The sequence below is a fragment of the Phacochoerus africanus genome, chromosome 2, assembly GCF_016906955.1.
Source record: "Phacochoerus africanus isolate WHEZ1 chromosome 2, ROS_Pafr_v1, whole genome shotgun sequence".
Taxonomy (NCBI): Eukaryota; Metazoa; Chordata; class Mammalia; order Artiodactyla; family Suidae; genus Phacochoerus; species Phacochoerus africanus.
This window is the reverse complement of record NC_062545.1, coordinates 89,958,593-89,978,251: the sequence shown is the minus strand read 5'-3', so window position 1 is coordinate 89,978,251 and position 19,659 is coordinate 89,958,593. Positions and strand designations below refer to the sequence as shown.

General features: G+C 39.2%; 1 protein-coding gene across 7 annotated transcripts in view; it reads left to right on the top strand.

Moving 5' to 3' along the window:
• MYO6 (myosin VI) overlaps positions 1-19,659 on the top strand; it is a 146,609-nt gene that overhangs the window by 58,300 nt on the left and 68,650 nt on the right. For all 7 annotated transcript variants that reach the window (XM_047763661.1, XM_047763653.1, XM_047763644.1 and 4 more), the window contains 7 exons: positions 830-899; positions 7,210-7,283; positions 10,610-10,739; positions 13,361-13,466; positions 15,901-15,956; positions 18,158-18,255; positions 18,795-18,959. In XM_047763661.1, the coding sequence (XP_047619617.1) occupies positions 830-899; positions 7,210-7,283; positions 10,610-10,739; positions 13,361-13,466; positions 15,901-15,956; positions 18,158-18,255; positions 18,795-18,959 (699 nt within the window). The remainder of the gene's footprint in view (positions 1-829; positions 900-7,209; positions 7,284-10,609; positions 10,740-13,360; positions 13,467-15,900; positions 15,957-18,157; positions 18,256-18,794; positions 18,960-19,659) is intronic.

Below are 19,659 nucleotides of genomic sequence, written 5' to 3'. Positions count from 1 at the left end.
GCGCTTATTTTTATTTATTTATTTATTTTGTCTTTTTAGAATCCCACCTGCAGCATATGGAAATTCCTAGGCTAGGGGTCGAATCGGAGCTACAGCTGCCGGCCTACACCACAGCTACAGCAGTGCGGGATCCGAGCCATGTCTGTGACCTATACCACAGCTCATGGCAACACTGGATCCTTAACCCACTGAGAAAGGCCAGGGATCAAATCCACTTCCTCATGGTTACTAGTCAGGTTTGTTACCACTGAGCCATGACAGGAACTCCCTAGCATCTATCATTTAAATGATATAATAAAAACAAATTTACTCATGGATATCTATAATTTTCTGGACCTAATAGTTTTGGTTACTGTTTATATTTTTGACACATATTCCTGTACAGTAATCTGTGTCTAATTGTGTTTTACTCAGACAATAGCATTAATTAAATAATAGTCTGTTGGTATATCTGATTGATTAGATACTACTTTTCTTTTTTAAAACAATAAATTTGCTGCATATATAAACATTAAAGTTTTTCTTTTAAAAAAAGTTGTTAAATAGCATACCTATATAAATTTGATATTAACATACTTCTTATTTTGTCCCATTCTAGATGTTAGAGCACAGGATTTTTATTGATTTCACATTCATAGTAATAGTGGGTAATATATTTGAGTAAAGTTATAGTGCCTTTGTGTTAATGACTTGTTAAATAGTAGGATCTTGTGTTATATTTTAATGAAGAGCATATTATTGCTATTATTATGATGTGTGCAAACAATTATGCTCCTTTATTTTTCTTACCATTTATAAGCTTCTAGTGTATTGAACTCTTGTTTTTCAGACCTTTTTGGCTCTCATAAACCAAGTGTTCCCTGCAGAAGAGGACAGTAAGAAAGATGTGGAAGATAACTGTAAGTGTCAATTTTAAAAATAGTTCTCATAGAAAAGGAAACGGCCCCTTCAAAACAATGTCTGAGCAATTATGTTCCTGGGCATTCTGTCAGGTTCAGAAGTGTATCCTTTGGCATGAGATTCTTGTGAATGCAGGAGCCTCCAAGTCCTAGATACGTGATTGTCTTGTATTTGCACTTTGGTTAGAGAGTGTCTTCTTTTTTTTTTTTGTCTTTTTGCTATTTCTTGGGCCGCTTCCGCGGCATATGGAGGTTCCCAGGCTAGGGGTCCAATCAGAGCTGTAGCCACCGGCCTACGCCAGAGCCACAGCAATGCAGGATCCGAGCCGCGTCTGCAACCTACACCACAGCTCACGGCAACGCCGGATCGTTAACCCACTGAGCTAGGGCAGGGACCGAACCCGCAACCTCATGGTTCCTAGTCGGATTTGTTAACCACTGCGCCACGATGGGAACTCCGAGAGTGTCTTCAATGTCTTTTTAGTTTTATCTCAGTTGTGTACATACAGGGAATGGTAGTAATTCATTTGCTTAGCCTGAAGCCTGAAGTAAAGATCTCTTGTTTTTTTTTTTTTTTTTTTTTGAAAGAGTTTTTTTTTTTTTTTTGGACCTCATCTGGAATCAGATGCCTTTTAGAGTTGTAAATGTGATTCAGTAATTTTGAAGTTGAGTCAAGAGGACCCATCTAATGACACTGTTTGAAGGAAACAAACATGAACAAAAATACTATGTAATAAGTACTACTTAGAAACCTGATTTCAGAACATTACAGTGCAATATTAATTTGACTTACAACTGTCTTAGAATTTTTGGTGAAAAAAATACCATATCCAGAGTAATAGGCTATGTCCTTGAATTTTCAAGATTTAGCAGTAATCACATTTCATTTTTTATGTGGCAAGATTTAAGAATCATGGGTCTCATGAAAGATACCCAACATTAAATTCTCTCCATCTGGAGTTCCCGTCCTGGCTCAGTGGTCAGTGAACCCAACTAGTATCCATGAGGATTCGGGTTCTATCCCTGGCCTCACTCAACGGGTTAAGGATCCAGCATTGCCGTGAGCTGGATTCTTCATTGCTGTGGCTGTCTGTGGTTTAGGCTGAAGGCTACAGCTCTGATTCGACCCCTGATTAGCCCAGTAACTTCCATATGCTATGGGTGCGGCACTAAAAAGACAAAAGACAGAAAAAAGCCAAAAAACAAACAAAAAAACAACTCTCCATTGAAAGAAGAGGTAGGACAAGAAAATCTGCTTGGTCTAGTTGGCTTTCTCTGGAGTTCACATCTGAATAAGCCTATATGATTGCTGATGTGACTGGGTCGGCGTGCAGTCCAGGAGTCGTGGAGGAGCTCTGAGTTCAGATTCTGGCTCTGCGGTTAGGAAGCTCTATGTCTGTGGATAGCTTACTTCTCTTTAGCTTCTCCTTTGTACAATGGCAGTAATTATGTTCCATACTTAGAGCTAATACATTTAAAATCCTTGGTGCAGTGCCTGATCTTTGACCGTCTCTCAATAAATGGTATCTTATTATTAGGTGTCAGAGGTTGAGGGAAAAAAGTGTGTAGTTCCCTTCCTTTCCAAAATTGCTAGAGAATTTTCCTGATGAGATAGTATTTTTCTGACCAGAAATCAGAACAACAACAAAAAAGGAATGAGATTCTATTGTATCTAAAATAAGAAAGAAGGGAGTTCCCGACGTGGTGCAGTGGTTAATGAATCCGACTAGGAACCATGAGGTTGCGGGTTCGATCCCTGCCCTAGCTCAGTGGGTTAATGATCCGGCGTTGCCGTGAGCTGTGGTGTAGGTTGCAGACTCTGCTCGGATCCCGAATTTCTGTGGCTCTGGCGTAGGCCGGTGGCTACAACTCCGATTGGACCCCTAGCCTGGGAACCTCCATATGCTGCGGGAGCGGCCCAAGAAATAGCAAAAAAGACAAAAAATAAATAAATAAAATAAAATAAGAAAGAAAAGTTTCCTGGTGGCACAGCAGGTTTAAGGGTCTGGCATTGTTACTTCTGTGACTTGGATTCGATCACTGGCCCAGGAACTTCTGCATACCACTGGGATGGCCAGTATATAAATAAATTAGCTGAAAAATAATAGAGAAAATTCTTTTCTGTTAAAACTTGTTAGGTAGGGCATTCAGAATTGGAATTGATCCTTTTCATATATCAAGATAATGTTTTGTGATTTGTATATCCAGATGGAGCTAAACATAAATGGTTTTGAATTGTTTCTAATCCCTTTCCTAAATATTTCTCCCTCTGGTTGTTTCATCCTGATATATTTGCCTAACCATTTGGTTTTCCTGGTCTTAGTGTAGCTTTGCTGCTTCTTGCAGGTGTTTCCTTTGCTGATGCCTGATGGCAGGAATATTAATGAGGATGTTAACTATCCTCACCGTACAGCCAGCCAGCCCTACTTAAAGTTCCCTTTCTGAAACCACAGCATTAGGGCAGCTTTATTTGTTGAGTTTAGAATACAGGTTCCATTATTTATTAGTCCTTTTATCTGAGGCTTGGCTTACCCAGGACATGGCTGTCCTCTGCCAAATGACACATGGCATTATTTCTTTGGGTCCCGTGTGTATTTATAAAATCCTTTCCTCTTCTCTGTATCATGGTAATAATGTGACCATTAAAAGCTTAATGTCTATAGAGCGTTCAGAACTATGTGTTAAAGATTTTATTGGAATAGAGACACAGTTAACTTTTGAGAGTGTTGAAACAGTGTAGCAAGACTGATTATCTAGTTTTAGCTCTGGGTATTCTATGTGAAGGTTTTTATATATGGAGTTTAGTATGTTAATTTTGCCTTTTTACTTGACTCGAATATTAAAATATGGCAGAATTGGATGTGAAGTCAGTAATTAAAATAAGCCTTTTTTTTTTAGTGCTGATTTTTAAGCTACCATTACTTACATGGAATATACTAGTCTTTGTGAATAATCATTGTTAGAAGTTGAAATAATAGAGTATAGACTATAATATTGTAAAGAATCCCAAAAGTTGCTTGCTTTTTCAGTAATGGAATGAATGACTTCTTCAACAATGTGACTGAAGAATTGATGGACTTCTGTGTTGAAGTTGTTTGTGGATTCTTTCTTTTTTCTTTCAGTGAACCAGAACTGCAGCAAATAAGCAGAATCTTAAATGCTCAGATAACTCCCTAGTCATATCCCTAAAGTTAATAATTAAGAAGTAGATCCAGTCTTCATTAGAAACTTTTGGTGTGCTTGGTATATATTAACTATACAAAAATTCTTCTTAAGGAATTTATAAAGATGGAATTCCCGTTGTGGTGCAGTGGAAACGAATCCGACCAGGAACCATGAGATTGCAGGTTCAATCCCAGGCCTCGCTCAGTGGGTTAAGGATCTGGTGTTGCCATGAGCTGTGGTGTAGGTTGCAGACATGGCTTGGATTCCTCCTTGCTTTGGCTTTGGTGTAGGCCAGTGGCTACAGCTCCAATTAGACCCCTAGCCTGGGAACTTCCATATGCCACAGGTGTGGCCCTAAAAAGCCAAAAAAATAAAAAATAAAAAAAGAAACAAGCATTTCCATTCTTTTATTATGTTGTATTTTTTAAAACTTTAATGTGGAGTATAGTTAAATCTGTGAATAATTAGGTGTAAAAGGCAAACAGTGGTGAGTGTGGACAGAGGTCAAGAGGTGAGAACAAACTTTTTCATGTGCTGTCTAGCCTTGGATGACGAGCCTTTCTGAGGGAACTGCACTGTGGGCTTAGGAGTTCTTCCTTCAAAGAGGCAGAGAGTATCACACACTCCAGCAACTCAGAGGAAGGTGAGAGATGGGGCAGTGGTTCAGCGATGTGCCCTGACAAGAAAAGGCAGCATGTAGACCAGGCTCCTGGGGACCGTAGTGGAAGAGCAGGGATACAGAAAGGTAGGTGATCAAACCCAATGGAGCTGTACTTCTGCTGCCTTCCTTTTCCAGATCTTTCCTCAGTTCAAAGGAGAGCTGCCATTCAGCTGTCAGAAGGCTCTGCTCACTCCTTCATTTGTTTCTGCTGTGAGTGGTGTTAGAAAACCAGTGAGGCTCATGTCCTTGCAAAGTGAACAGGCTGCCCTATATATAGAAGTGCAGGCAGTCTTTGTTGAGACAGCAAAGCAAGGGGCCCCTGTTTGACAGAACTGGTTGGGTGTTGAACTGTTGAATTCAGTATAGGCACAGAGGCAACTTCGGTGAGGGATCAAGCAAACAAGCAAATTAATCCAGCAGAGACCTGCCCTCAGGGATCTGATTTAGTATCCAAAACTAGATATACAAAATTATAACTACAATACTGGCTTTCTGTGGCAAGCACAGCAAAGAATGTACAGAGAAGAAAGTAGTCCTATTGTTGGTGGGGTGAGAATGGGGAGGGACCTTTGTGGGAGAGTCTTTGAACTGACCTTCAAGGATAGGTTTTTGACACCTAGAGATGTAGAGGTGCAGCCCAATACATGAAAGACGTTTGAGCTTAATAAATAATTTAGTCTGGCTGCAAATTAGACCATGTTGAGAAGAGGGAAAATTTTATGAAAAAGTCAGTTGCATGCAGGCTTTCTAAGGGCCTTGAATATCAGACTTGAATATGGACTTTGGTAGTTGATGGAGACCCAGGGATGGATTTTGAGGAGGTGAGAGATTAATTTAGGGTTCAGGTGAAGTTATATTAATGCACCAGCAGTCTGGGTTAGAGAGGAGAGAGACTGAGGCAGTAGACAGATAAGAGGCTGCTGTGATTACAGAAGGGGTGATGAAATGTAAGTTGAGGTTGGGGTCATAGAAATGGGGGGAAAGGAGAGACATTTCAGAGACAGATTTTGCTCATTTTTCCCCCTGTGTTTTTAGGGCCCCACTAGCAGCATATGGAAGTTCCCAGGGGTCAAATCAGAGCTGCAGCTGCCAGCATACACAACAGCCACAGCAACATGGGATCCGAGCTGCGTCTGCAACCTGTACCACAGCTCACGGCAATCCTGGATCCTTAACCCACTGAGCAAGGCCAGGGATAGAACCTGAATTCTCATGGATACTAGTTGGGTTCGTTACCACTGAACCACAGTGGGAACTCCAGATTGTGCTAATTTTGAGTGCCTACCCTGGGTCTGGTGCTGTGCTATACTTTATTACGTGGTGTAAAGATGTGATATAAAGGCTTAGAGCAAGGAAGGGGAGAAGATGGTCCTTGTATTGACTAAGGCTTTCGGAATAGCTGACTGAAGAAACAGTGGTGCTGATGATGGAAACAGTGGCTGGGGGAAGAGTGGGTTTGTCTGTTTGAGTGTGTGGTGGAAACGTGGAAGCAGAGCTCAGGGGATTCAGAGCCAGGACAATAGATCAGGCTGGGGTTACAGAATGTGTCAAAGGGTTACTGGAACAGATATTAGAAAAGCAAGATTTCTACCCTGATGCTGCTATCCATTAGCTGCATATCCCATAGTCTCGGAGTTCCCTTCTTGACTCAATGGTAACAAACCCAGCTAGTATCCTTGAGGACATGGATACTAGTGTGCAGGTACCATATGTCATGGGTGTGGCCCTAAAAAGCAAAAAAAAAAAAAAAAAAAAAAGTCTAGCTCTCCTGGATTCTTATTCCATCATGTCAGTTGTGAGGCACTGACTGAATGGTCTGATGGGTCCTTTTCCCATTCTAAAATTTTATCTTTTGTGTTTTGACTGTAAAATTTTGAGCCTCAGGTTGGATTTGTGTCATCCACTAATCTTTGTTGTGTCAAAAGTATATTAAAATCAGCACCATCTAAACTAGTTTTTTCTTGGCGTTCCCGCTGTGGTGCAGTGGAATCTGCCGTATCTATGGAGCACTGGGACGCAGGTTCAACCCCTGGCCTAGCACAGTGGGTTAAGGGTCACTACTGAAACTCGGACCTGATCCCTGGCCCAGAAACTCCATATCCTGTGGGTTCAGCCAAAAAAGCAAAAAAGAAAAATAGAGTAGTACTTTCTTGAATTCAAGTACACTTGAATTGTACTTGAAAAGTACACTTGAACTGTACTTGATTTTTTTAACCAACGTTAATTAATGTGAACTCAGCTTGTACTCACGAGATGTACTCACCTTACTAGCAGTTTATTGTTTAAAACTTTCACTGTAATACCTATGTAAACTAGATATATTTTAAATCAGCCTCTAGGGTTTACATGTACCAGGAAAAGGTAGAATTAATTCTAACCTAACAGGTAAATTTTAGCTTGGATCAAAGTGATTCAAATTAAGATGGTACTGTTTTATGTTACTGTTTTCTCTTAAACTAATGGTTTACAAATTTTGTACCTCAGGTTCATTGATGTATTTAAATGAAGCCACACTCCTCCATAATATCAAAGTTCGATACAGTAAAGACAGAATTTATGTAAGTATTTTACCTGTGGTCTAAGTTTTTGTGGGGATAATTATTTTACATGCTATTGTGTGATTTTGTTGACCTCGAAGTTTTCTAATAGGAAATCATACTTGATCTGAGCCTCTTGAATAGACCGTGAGCTCCATTATGATAAGGATTTTTTTCACTCTTCCAACTACAGGGCTTAGACCATGCATGGGCACTTAACAAGTATTTGAGGAATGAAATAATGAATTCAGGGCATCATCTAATATCTTTCAGCCCTAAAATATCCAATTTGGTTATTTTTAAAAAACACTAATTATTTTGAGTTTTGATTTTTAATTTTTGGTATCTATCTGTAGCTCTATTTAGTTAATGCACTTTCCACCTTGTTCTGCAAAACATTTAAGGCAAAACTATATGGAATATATATTGAAATTTAAAACTTGGAGTACCAAAAAATGTAAATTAGAAGACATCCATGAGGAAATGTCAAGAACACTGAAATGCTGATCATAGAACCTACTTAGCTGCAATATTTTATTCTACACAGAAAACTTACCTTAAAAATCCAGGATATTAAAAAAGGAAAGACAGTGCTTTTAATGTAGATAGGGTTTGCACCAAAGCATTCAGATGGTTACTTAACTAGTCTGTTTTAATTGTAATTATTCATTGGGTGTGCGTGAGGTTTTATTCCGATATGACCTAGTTGTAAATTTCTTGGTTGGCTGGCAGTAGCTCTCCTGTTCTAAAGATGGGACCCTTCATTATTTTTGAATGAAGAAAACACATGGCTTCTTTGACACATCCTAGATCAAATGACAGTCTTAATCTTTTATATCACTATCAATTTGCCTAATTGTACTTACTTAATTCTGACTAAATTACCTTTAGTCTTTGCCATCTGTCCAAGTAATGACATCTGGGAAATAGAACTAACCTTGTCTTTTTTAAAAGAGTTTACTTGCTGTCATTTGATTATACTAAGTCTTTCGATTATATTAAGTCTTTCGATTATATTGAGTCTCCTTAATTTTCCTCCTGGATTTTTTTCAAAACCAACTGAATACTATATTTAGGTTAATATATATAGCTATTCTTATTTGGGAATACACTTAGAAGCAAATTCATTTAATGGCCAGACTAATATTGAGTATCTAATTTGTGCTAACTATTGTATTTGGTACCAGAATAATACAAATTTTTAAAATTCATTGGTTAAAGCAGTTTAACTTGTAATAAGTCAGTACAAGTTGATTTTGATAGAACCATCTTTCAAGTAGAACTGGCCCCCCCTTTTTTTCTTTCTATGTCTAACAAGACTTAGTGGTAGTGGAACAACCTTATTAGAGCAAATTTTAATTGTTTTAATACCTTTTTCTTGAAGTTAAGAAATTTTAAATTACCTTTTCAGGAGTTCCTTGTGGCACAACAGGTTAAGGATACAGCATTGTCACTGCAGTGGCTTGGGTCACTGCTGTGTCACAGGTTTGATCCATGTGCTGCGGGTGCAGCCAAAAAAAAAAAAAAAAGCCTTTACCTTTGCAGAATAATCTTACTTAAAAAATGGAGATACCCTTTTCGTTTGTTTGTTTTTGTTTTTGTTTTTTTGCTTCTTAGGGCTGCACCGGTGGCATATGGAGGTTCCCAGGCTAAGGGTCAAATAGGAGCTACAGCTGCTGGCCTACACCCCAGCCACAGCAGCGACAGATCCAAGCCGTGTCTGTGACCTACACCACAGCTCATGGCAATGCTGGATCCTTAACCCACTGAGAGAGGTTGGGATTGAACCTGAAGCCTCGTGGATACTAGTCGGGTTCATCACCACTGAGACACCACAGGAACTCTCACTTTGTTTTTATTTGGGATGTTTATACAAAAGCCTAAAACCTATGGAATTTTCATTGGTCTTTTATTATTTTCTGTGCTGCAGTAGCTGAACATTTGCTGACTGTGACCATAGATAAATGAGGATTTACATGCAGAATTCACTGTACTTTTAACAAAAATTAGTTGTCTTTTTTCACATTGTGTTTGGTTGACTTACAGGTCTTTGCTAAGTTGCATGATTGTTAGAAATAATAACTTATTTGCGAAATGTAAGTTTTTATTTCTCATGTATAATGTCTGCATCACACTGGAGAATTTTAAGGCTATTCCTAGCTAACTTGCCCTTCTTTTCTGAAGATGTGTGTGCAGTTGGGTGTGTGACCTCTGTTAGATAATGGCTCTTTAGCATCATCAGCTCCTCTTTAGAAAACCAGTATTTTCAAAGTTAATGAAAGCCATGACTGGTGTGTTTTTGCCTGGCTAATTATGCCTTTTGGTTATAAAAACCATTAAATATTGGCAATACATAAATAGAGTTATTATTACTATAATATATGTGAGAGGGAAGCAGTTCAGAATAAACATGATATTTTTATACTCTTGCTAACCAGAATTGCCACTGTTTTCCCTTAAATTTGAGTAGAACAATAGTTAACTCACATTTAACATTTTCATTGGTTACTAGTCTCTGTTGCTTTTGTCTCCCATTGAATGATTATTATCTGTTATTTTTTTACCCCACCCCAGGTAACATCTTTCGGAGCATTCACTGAATTTTAGATTAATAGCCTGAGAGTTTAGGGATTTTGCATCATTTTCCTTCCACAGCTGGAAGCAGAAAAGAGAAAAATATGGTTCTGTGTGCCCTAGTTTGGCCAGTAAACCACAACTAATTGCTAAACCACAACTTTCTTTCTACCCACAAGGAATTTTATAAATCCTATTGGTGGCATTTTCAGGTCTTTTGAAGCCACAGTTAAACTCCAAATGTAAAAGCAAGCTTCAGTTGCTCGTTAAACATTTAGCCTGTCAGTATGCTAGGGAATGGTTAGCATATGATGTTTTGCAGGAATGTGGGGACTCGGAGCTAAGTCCTGTGAACTACTTTAAACTCTTCAGTAGTAGGGTGAGGAAAGTAGTCTAAGTCAGCAATATAAATAGCTGAAACTCAGGCTGTAGGCATAGACCTAGGAGAGTAGATTTCATAAGTGGGGTCAACAGAAGATGTCTGAGCTCAGAGACTCAGCTGTGCCCATGTTGACTTGGTGGTGATGCTTTGAACCCAGAGGGCAGGTGGGAGGGGCCTGTTTCCTTGGAGGCAAAGGGAGGTCAGGAGTGATGGTTGTGATTTTGGACGTGTTGAGTTTTAGGTAAGGGCCAGAAGTATGGATTTGAGGGTTCTAGTCATAGAAAGATCTGAGGGTATCTCTTTGCCCCGTTTTCTTTCTCTTGGGAGCCTTGTTTAGTTTGAAATGGAAATAGTAATTGGCACATTTCATGTGTATGCTTTTCCTGCTCAGACATATGTGGCCAACATTCTGATTGCCGTGAACCCATACTTTGACATTCCTAAAATCTACTCTTCAGAAACAATAAAGTCCTACCAAGGAAAATCTCTTGGGACCATGCCACCTCATGTCTTTGCAATTGGTAAGTAATGTAACTATCTTAATTTTGATTTTTCTTTAAATTGTACAGATTTACTCAGTTTTCCTTTTGGATTAATGAAAAGTGCCATTGCTGGGAGCAGGTGCCGCACACAAGGTGGATTAGAATGTTTTTGCAGCTAACTCCCAGGGCCTCTGTACCTCATGACCTTTGTTAAATGCCCCTGTCCTCTTAAGTGTGTCCACCCAGTTGAAAGTAGGTCACAATAAAAGCTGACCTAATGTTTTCTTTCCTTCTTTTCTTTTCTTTCTTTTGTTTCTTTTTGTCTTTTTGGGGCTGTGCCCACAGCATATGGAAGTTCCCAGGCTAGGGGTTGAATTGGAGCTACAGCTGCTGGCCTATGCCACAGCCACATCAACACCAGCTCTGAGCTGTGTCTTTGACCTACACCACAGCTCATGGCAACGCCAGATCCCTAACTCACTGAGCGAGGCCAGGGATCAATCCCGTATCCTCATGGATACTGGTTGGGTTCGTTACCCCTGAGCCACAATGGGAACTCTCTTTTTAACTGCATCCTAAAGGTGTCCTCCTTCTGTGACTAGGAAGGAGGCCCAGGTCCTCAGCTGAGACCCTAGTCATCACTTCTGAGTGCATTGCTTGGGCTAGATAGGAGCAGTGAGAGCAGACGTCCATGTGCTTTGTCCTGCATCAGGGCCATAGAGACTGCAAAAAGTCACCAGTGATCCATGCCTCGTATCTCTGGGGAGCCCACATGGAGAGGCAGGAGCGTCTGTCTCTGCCTTTCTCAGGTGCTCTCTCATCTTGAAGCACTTTCACACTGAAGAGCAGGGGAGGACTATTTACCAGGCATCTCCTGTAGCTGTTGGCTGCAAGTATGGAGGCGTTAGCTAAGCCTTGGGATTCAGACATAATCAGCAGTTAGACAATGACACGTTTGGGTTCTGGATCTTCATGCAGTTTGTTTCTCTTTGTGTCAGTGCTTTGGCCTAACCGGGCTTCACCTCCAGATTTGGATGATGTGTGCTGTGTTCTACTAGACAGCGAATGTGTCAGCCAAGTCCAGGGCAGCAGCACAGTGACTTTGGTTCTGTCAGGGCTCTGACCGGCACTGGTCTGTGTCTCTCAGCTGGTGAAATGGTGCAAAATCCTTAGACCCTGAAAGTGAGCAAGTGCATCATTGGACAGAAGTCGTTTAAAATGGAAATAAACCAGGTTTCGTTTCTCGTTGTTTAAGCACTGAAAGTGATTCTAAAAAAGTGGGTGGAACAGGTTGCTGGTCAAGTGGTCAGAATGATCTGAATACTCTTGCCTGTAGTTTGCATTTGGTCCTTAGAGTAAAAGCTGAAGTGTCTTCTTCCCTTGTGTGGTAGCACATATCTGAGGTGAGAAATAGTTGCCTTATGGAGCATATTGCTCAAGACTTAGTTTTTAATTAAAATTCTTTTGCTTTTTTTCTTCTCCCTTTTTATGGCATATGGAAGTTCCCAGTCTAGGGATTGAATTAGAGCTGCAGCTGCCAGTCCACACCACAGCCATAGCAATGCAGGATCCAAGCTGTGTTTGCTACATACACCACAGCTCATAGCAACACCGGATCTTTAACTCACTGAGCAAGGCCAGGGATTGAAACCACATCTTCATGGACAGTAGTCGGGTTTGTTGCCACTGAGCCACAATGGGAACTCTCAATTAAAATTCTTTTAATTTGCACCCACTTTAACCAAATTGAACTGTGCTCATCTTGTCTTTGTAGTCTTAAAGACATTTTATAGCCCAAATTGTCAGAGTATAATGAATATAGTTAAAAATTATATATGTAAACAATAGAAAAAATTTAAAGCAATTCTGCCTACTTTTGAAATGCTGATAAATTCTGCAAAGTGTTTATTACAGTACTATTACAGCAAAAAACCAGATTTATTGTGCAGTGATGTTTTTTTTTTTCCTCCAGTAGAAAATTTGGCTGCTGGATTTTGTAATTGGTAGCTCATTACTTTTTCCTTTTCTCTGAGGATGTCGTTAGTTATGCATAGTGAGTGTTTTTCATCTCTCTGCAGATCTGCTCTGGTGTTAGGAAAAGCTGAGCCACAGCTCAGAGACATTCTAGAACACACATAAGAATTGTTTTCTCAGATTTCATATTACTTAGCTGTCAGGATAATTAGAACATTTAAAGTATATTCTTTTATGGAGTTCCTGTCATGGCTCAGTGGTAACAAACCTGACTAGTATCCATGAGGATGCCAGTTTGATCCCTGGCCTCATTCAGTGGGTTAAGAATCCAGCATTGCCGTGAGCTGTGGTGTAGGTCTCAGATGTGGCTCAGATCCCACATTGTTGTGGCTGTGGTGTAGGCCAGCAGCTGTACCTCTAATTTGACCCCTATCCTGAGAACCTCCATATGCCTTGGGTGTGGCCCTAAAAAGACTAAATAAATAAATAAAATAAAATATATGCTTGTAGAGATGTTTTGAACACTTTTAGATGATTTTTCTTTAAAATTATGCTAACTGTAGACATAGTTTATTATAATTTCTCCAAGAGCTGGCACTCTTTGATAGTAAATGGACTTTATCATGTGGAGACTTTGTATTTTATATACTGTTCCTCACTAATGTGTTGTGTTATTTTGACCCCAGCTGATAAGGCTTTTCGAGACATGAAGGTGCTCAAGCTGAGTCAGTCTATCATTGTATCTGGAGAATCAGGAGCTGGCAAAACGGAAAATACAAAATTTGTTCTAAGGTGAGGAATGTTTAGGTGACACAGGATATTTTGAACAGTTTTTTTTTTTTAAATTGTGGTTAAAAGTTTAAAAATTTTTTATGTGGTAACAAAATTTACCATCTCAACCATTTCTAAGTCTACCATTCAGCAGTGTTAAGTGTATTCACATTGTTGTTCAGCCCATCTCCAGAAACTTTCATCTCGCAGAGCTAAAACTCTGTACCCAGTAAACAGTTCTCCACTTCCCTGACCCCAGCCCCTGGCTACACCATTCTGCTTCCTGCCTCTGTTCTTTTGACCACTCTAGCTAGATACCTGATGTAAAAGAATCATACACTTTCTGTCTTTCTGTGACTGGCTGTTCCCCTTAGCATAGTGTCCTCAGAATTCATCCATGTTGTAGCATGTGTCAGAATTTTCCTCCTTTTTAAGGCTGAATAATATTCCATTGTGTGTACATATCACATTTTCATTATTCACCCATCCATCAGTGGGCACTTGGGTTGCTTCTGCCTCTTGGCTGTTGTGAATCATCTTACTTGTGAGCATGTATCTTCTTGAGATTTGAACAGGTTGGCTTTGAATACTCTTGCATACTTTAATGACCTACCTTGAAAAGGTCCAGGCTCTATCCCTTTTACAGAAACAGACACCTTATGTGGAAGCTAAGCTGTAGATTGTTGAAAACTACCTCTAACATGTTATTCTCCTGAGGACCCGAAGGAGACTGTACTGGTTGGGCAGAGGGAAATCCAGGACTGTCCTTCAAAATGCAACCTTCACATTCTATTTTCAATATTCCAGCTACTAGAGTTGTTGAACCCATTTTTGAACCTTAAGTTTATGATGACACCCTTATTTCTTTTTTTTGTCTTTTTTTTTTTTTTTTTTTTTGCCATTTCTTGGGCTGTTCCCGTGGCATATGGAGGTTCCCAGGCTAGGGGTCTAATCGGAGCTGTATCTGCCAGCCTACGCCAGAGCACAGCAACGCGGGATCTGAGCCGCATCTGCGACCTACACCACAGTTCACGGCAATGCTGGATTGTCAACCCACTGAGCAAGGGCAGGGATTGAACCCGTAACCTCATGGTTCCTAGTCGGATTCGTTAACCACTGCGCCATGACGGGAACTCCCCACCCTTATTTCTATCTCCCCACAGCCCTCCCCCCATTGTATCCCCCATGCTGCCCTCAAATTAAACACTACACTTTGTGTAGGATTATAGCATTTTAGATATGGGAGGGACCATTGCGCTCGTGATAACTGGCCCTTCAGTTTACACACTCAGCAATGTTACGTCTAGTGTTGACGCTGCTCCTGGTACTTCTGCATTCCTTCCAACCTGTTCCCACTTTGTTACAAGTCTTTGTTCATTGCTGCATCCTGGGTCCTTTTTTGAAATGTTGCTATTTTTATGCATACACACACACACACACACACACTATTAAGAGTTACTTGTATGAAACTGATTTAAGGGTTTCTTATTGCCTGATATGTATATGCAATTCTGATTAAACGAATGCTTCCTAATACTCTTGGAATTCTAAGTGCCTTAATTTCTTATTCGCTCTCCTGTATGTAGTAGCCATTTGGTGAGTCTGTGGTTAATATACACCTTTAAAAATGAACAAATAATTAAGAAACTATGCTTATATTGTAAATCAAAGATTACTCTTTGTTTTGAAGTGTGCCAGGCAAATTGTTCTGTCATGTTTTATCTTGCGCTGGAACAACAGAAGGTGGTTACTTCCTAGGTGTTCAGTGGCAGATTACCTTATTTTCTATTAATTCGGTCTTTCTCTAAAGACCGAATTAATAGGCTATCACAAAAGACTTGGAATGCCACGTAGAAGATGAATATTTCTGTGTAAAATGTGTGGTGTATTTAAAACCAAATAGTTGGCTAAAGTCAGAATATTTTTTAAAAGTTTTAAAAAGATGTTGATTTAGATTTCGAAGACTATCCAAATAGAATTTACATGTTTAAAAAGGAATAACAGAATAGTAGTTGCATTTAAATATAAAATTTGCATTTTATTTTATTTTTTTATTTTTATTTTTTGTCTTTTTGCCTTTTCTAGAGCTGCTCTTGTGGTATGTGGAGGTTCCCAGGCTGGGGGTCTAATCTGAGCTGTAGACTCCGGCCTATGCCAGAGCCACAGCAACACGGGATCCGAGCTGCATCTGCGACCTACACCACAGCTCACAGTAACGCCGGATCCTTAACCCACTGAACAGGGCCAGAGATCGAACCCGCAACCTCATGGTTCCTAGTCAGATTCGTTAACCACTGCGCCACGATGGGAACTCCTAAAATTTGCATTTTAAATAAACAGTTCTAGTGGATGATCCAGCTTTAAATTTTAGTTGTATTAAATAATATTGAAATTAGAAATATAGTATATTCAATATCTTTGTGATCTAAATTTGTTTATCCTATATTTTAAACAGATATCTGACTGAATCCTATGGAACCGGTCAAGATATTGATGATAGAATTGTTGAAGGTATTGTTAATTTTTGAAATTCTTATTTTCTGTCGTTAGATATGTACTGAAATTAACCTTCTAGGTGGTCTGAAAATTTCTCCCAGAGATCAAAAGACCCTCCCATCCCCTACAAATCCTTGCTCAGGTACTATCTTCTCATTTGCTCAAGATTTGTTGTTTTCCCATGATCCCATGCACGTGGGGCAGGGATTTTTATATATTCCAAACCTCCAGAGTAACATCTGCTATATAGCATATGCTCCATAAATATTTGTTGGATGAATGAAAGATACAGGAAGCCCTCTGGCCTCCCATTTGTTTCGTTGACCTTGTTTTCATAAAGGAGAAAGGGACAGGGTTCTTTGGAATTGAGGTACTTTGGGGAGGAAATAATTTCTCTTGGAAAGTGAATCTGGAAATTGAGTTCCTTAAGCTATCAGTGCCTCTGTACCCCTTAGACAGTCTTCTGGTACCCTGTTTGCAGACTGCTGTTCTAGGCTGCTGTCATGCTGGGGCTGCACCAGCCTCCTGCATCACAGGTTCTTCTCTGATCTTCCCTCTTATAGTCCTGCGGTCCTTTAGTCTGTTCTCTGGGTGGAAGTTGAATGATGTCCTTTGCTTGGGATCCTCTGTTGGTTTCCCATTGCCCTTAGGATAGAGTGCCAAAATCCTATCATCACGTGCAGTGCACAGTGTGGCCTGGCCTCAGCCTCCTCTGGGCTAATTGAGTCATGTTTCCTTTGAATCCTTAGACTGTAGTCAAATTGGTCTCCTTGTGGTTCTTTGAGATTTTTAGGCCTCTTTGGACACTCTCCTCCCCATCTCTCGCTTTCCCCAGTAGGTATTTAGGAATGATGATGATGTTGACGTATGTGAGATGTGTTAGATGGGGTCCGATTTGTCTAAAATCTCCTGCCTAATTTAAGTCTTCACAGTCTATGAGGGAGGTACTGTTTTATCCCTGCTTTGTAGGTGAGAAACTAAGGTGAAAAGAGTTTATTTGCTGAAGAGCAAATAGCTCATCAGTTGTGAAAATGGGACATAAACCCAGGCATCTTAACTATATGGTAAACTAAGTACATATGTATTTTTTTTAAGAGCTGTAGGTGCGGCATATGGAAGTTCCCAGGCTGTGGTGTTGGCCTACACCACAGCCATAGCAACTCGGGGTCCAAGCTGGATCTGCAGCCTACCTCACAGTTCACAGCAATGCCAGGTCCTTAATCCCCTGAGTGTGGCCAGGGATTGAACCTGCATCCTCATGGATCCTATTTGGGTTCATTACCGCTGAGCCATGGCAGGAACTCCCATTTTTTTTTTTTTTAGTTTTAATACTTTCTTATTTGGCAAGTGAAGCAACCTGGGAGTGACGTTTACAAAGGTTTGGAGACTAGTTAAGCTTTCTATGCTGTAGATAGAGTAAGAGAAATGGATTTCAAAAGATGTCATAAGAAATACTCTAGCAATAAACATATGAAACAGTTTATGAAGTTTTAGATGGAATGTTTAAGATTGACACTAACTGCTATGCTTCTAGTTGAGACTGGTAAGAAGAATAGACTCTAGTACCCCTTTTACAGCCATGTAGAGAGTATGTATGAGGGATTATGAAATAAAGACAATTAAACTTTTGCACTTGTTCATTGAGATTTAAAAAAAACTATTGTTCTGAGAACCTTTTGTAGGTAATTCTATAAACTCTGATTTGTTAGATTTTGTTGAATGTGCCTATAAAAATGTTAAATCTGGAGGTTTTATTCACATGTATTTTTGAAAAGTAAGTCAACCAGTAACTTCTTGCTTATATTTTGTCACAGGAGGTTTGCTGTTTTCTTTACTGTAATCACTACTCTTGTAGGGCTGATGTGGAAACCTTAAAATTTTTAGGGAGCAATTTTTCAAGCCTAGCTATAAATTTTGTAACCTAGTGCCTTTTGAAAATTTAGTCTTTCCCATAACACATTTTCTTTATATAAATTTTGAATAATTTTTGAGTAAATTTTTCCCATCTCCTGCACTTTATAGGCCTGAACATAGTGGTAATCAATAAATATGTGTGGAATTTGCTATTATAAGTGAATTCCTTCATGTTAGCATTTTTGAGAATTTTTTTCCAGTTATGTATATTTACTAATAAATGGAAACATACCATGCATATTACTTTGTAATTTTCCTTCATGCTAATTTTTTGACTGAGTATTGTCATTTTTTTCCAATAGCTAACCCACTCCTAGAAGCCTTTGGAAATGCAAAGACTGTCCGCAACAATAATAGCAGTCGATTTGGGAAATTTGTAGAAATACATTTTAATGAAAAGGTAGGTAAGAGTGAGTTTCAGGATGCTATGTTTGGGGCAAATACAAGGTTCTTGATAGAATTGATGCTTTAGGAGTTCTCTGGTGGCTCAGCAGGTTAAGGATCTGGCACTGTCACCACTGTGGCTCTGGTTACAGCTGTGGTGCAGGTTCAATCCCTGGCCCAGGAACTTGCATGTGCTGTGGGTGTGGCCCCCCAAAAGAAAAACAAAAACAAAAAACCATCAATAAAATCACAAAATAACATTGGATTTTGTTATGCAAAAGGAAACTCATGAAAATAAAACACAAAATTAAAAAAAAAAGAATTGGTGCTGTATTTGAACTCATGGCACATCTATTTAAATTTTTCTTTTACTTTAGAGAGTTGGGAGAATATATATGATCTCTGTGAATACTATAAGCTTACATTTAGTTATCTATTTTTCCCCTTTGATAAATATCACAACCTCTTCGATAGATGTATGTTTATTAGAAAAGACAATTTACCCTTTTAGACTTTAAATGTAAATGTGTAATTTCTCTCTGTTTTGCTTTTTAGAGTTCAGTTGTTGGAGGATTTGTCTCACATTATCTTCTAGAGAAATCTAGGATCTGTGTTCAAGGCAAAGAGGAAAGGAATTATCATATCTTTTATAGGTTGTGTGCTGGTGCTTCTGAAGATATTAGGGAAAGACTTCATTTGAGCTCCCCAGATAATTTTCGGGTAGGTTGGATGAAAAGAAATTTCATGCATTTTTTTTGCCCATTGAATTGCTTCTATTCTAAAACTTATTTCAGTGGATTTTGATGTCTAGTTGCATATATCTTACATTAAAGTCAGTGTAATGTGATAGAATGGCTTCTGTACTTGATCGATCTCTATTGAGATTTATTGCTGAGTTCATAACACTCTGAGGGGGTACATATTGGGATAGGTAAAAGGGTAGATGCTAAACTCAGTAAGAAATTTATAATAGTGCTGTAATGCTAACTTGAAAGTTACCTTTGACTTATTGGTTAAAAAAAAGTTTGACCATTGAATTAATAAAGGATCCATACTTGTTTTCCTTAATTAAGTTCGACAAACATTTATTGCCTACCCATTGATACTAGGCATTGTGCCAAAGGTAAAAAGATAAAATGAGACACAATTCATGTTTCTTAGCAACTTAGAAACTGGTGGGACTCACACACACACACACACACACACACACACACACACACACACACGTCTGACGTATTGAATGGTAAGTGGGAGTTACGTATAGGATGCTGTTGATTCTGGAAAAACTTTACTGGAACACTTGATGCTTGATCAGAATCCTGAAGGATTTTCAAGTGTTAACTTGATGAAGAAACATTCCAAAGGTATTCCTGGTACATTCAAAAAGATGAACAAAGAAAGGCAGAAAACAGCTTAAAGG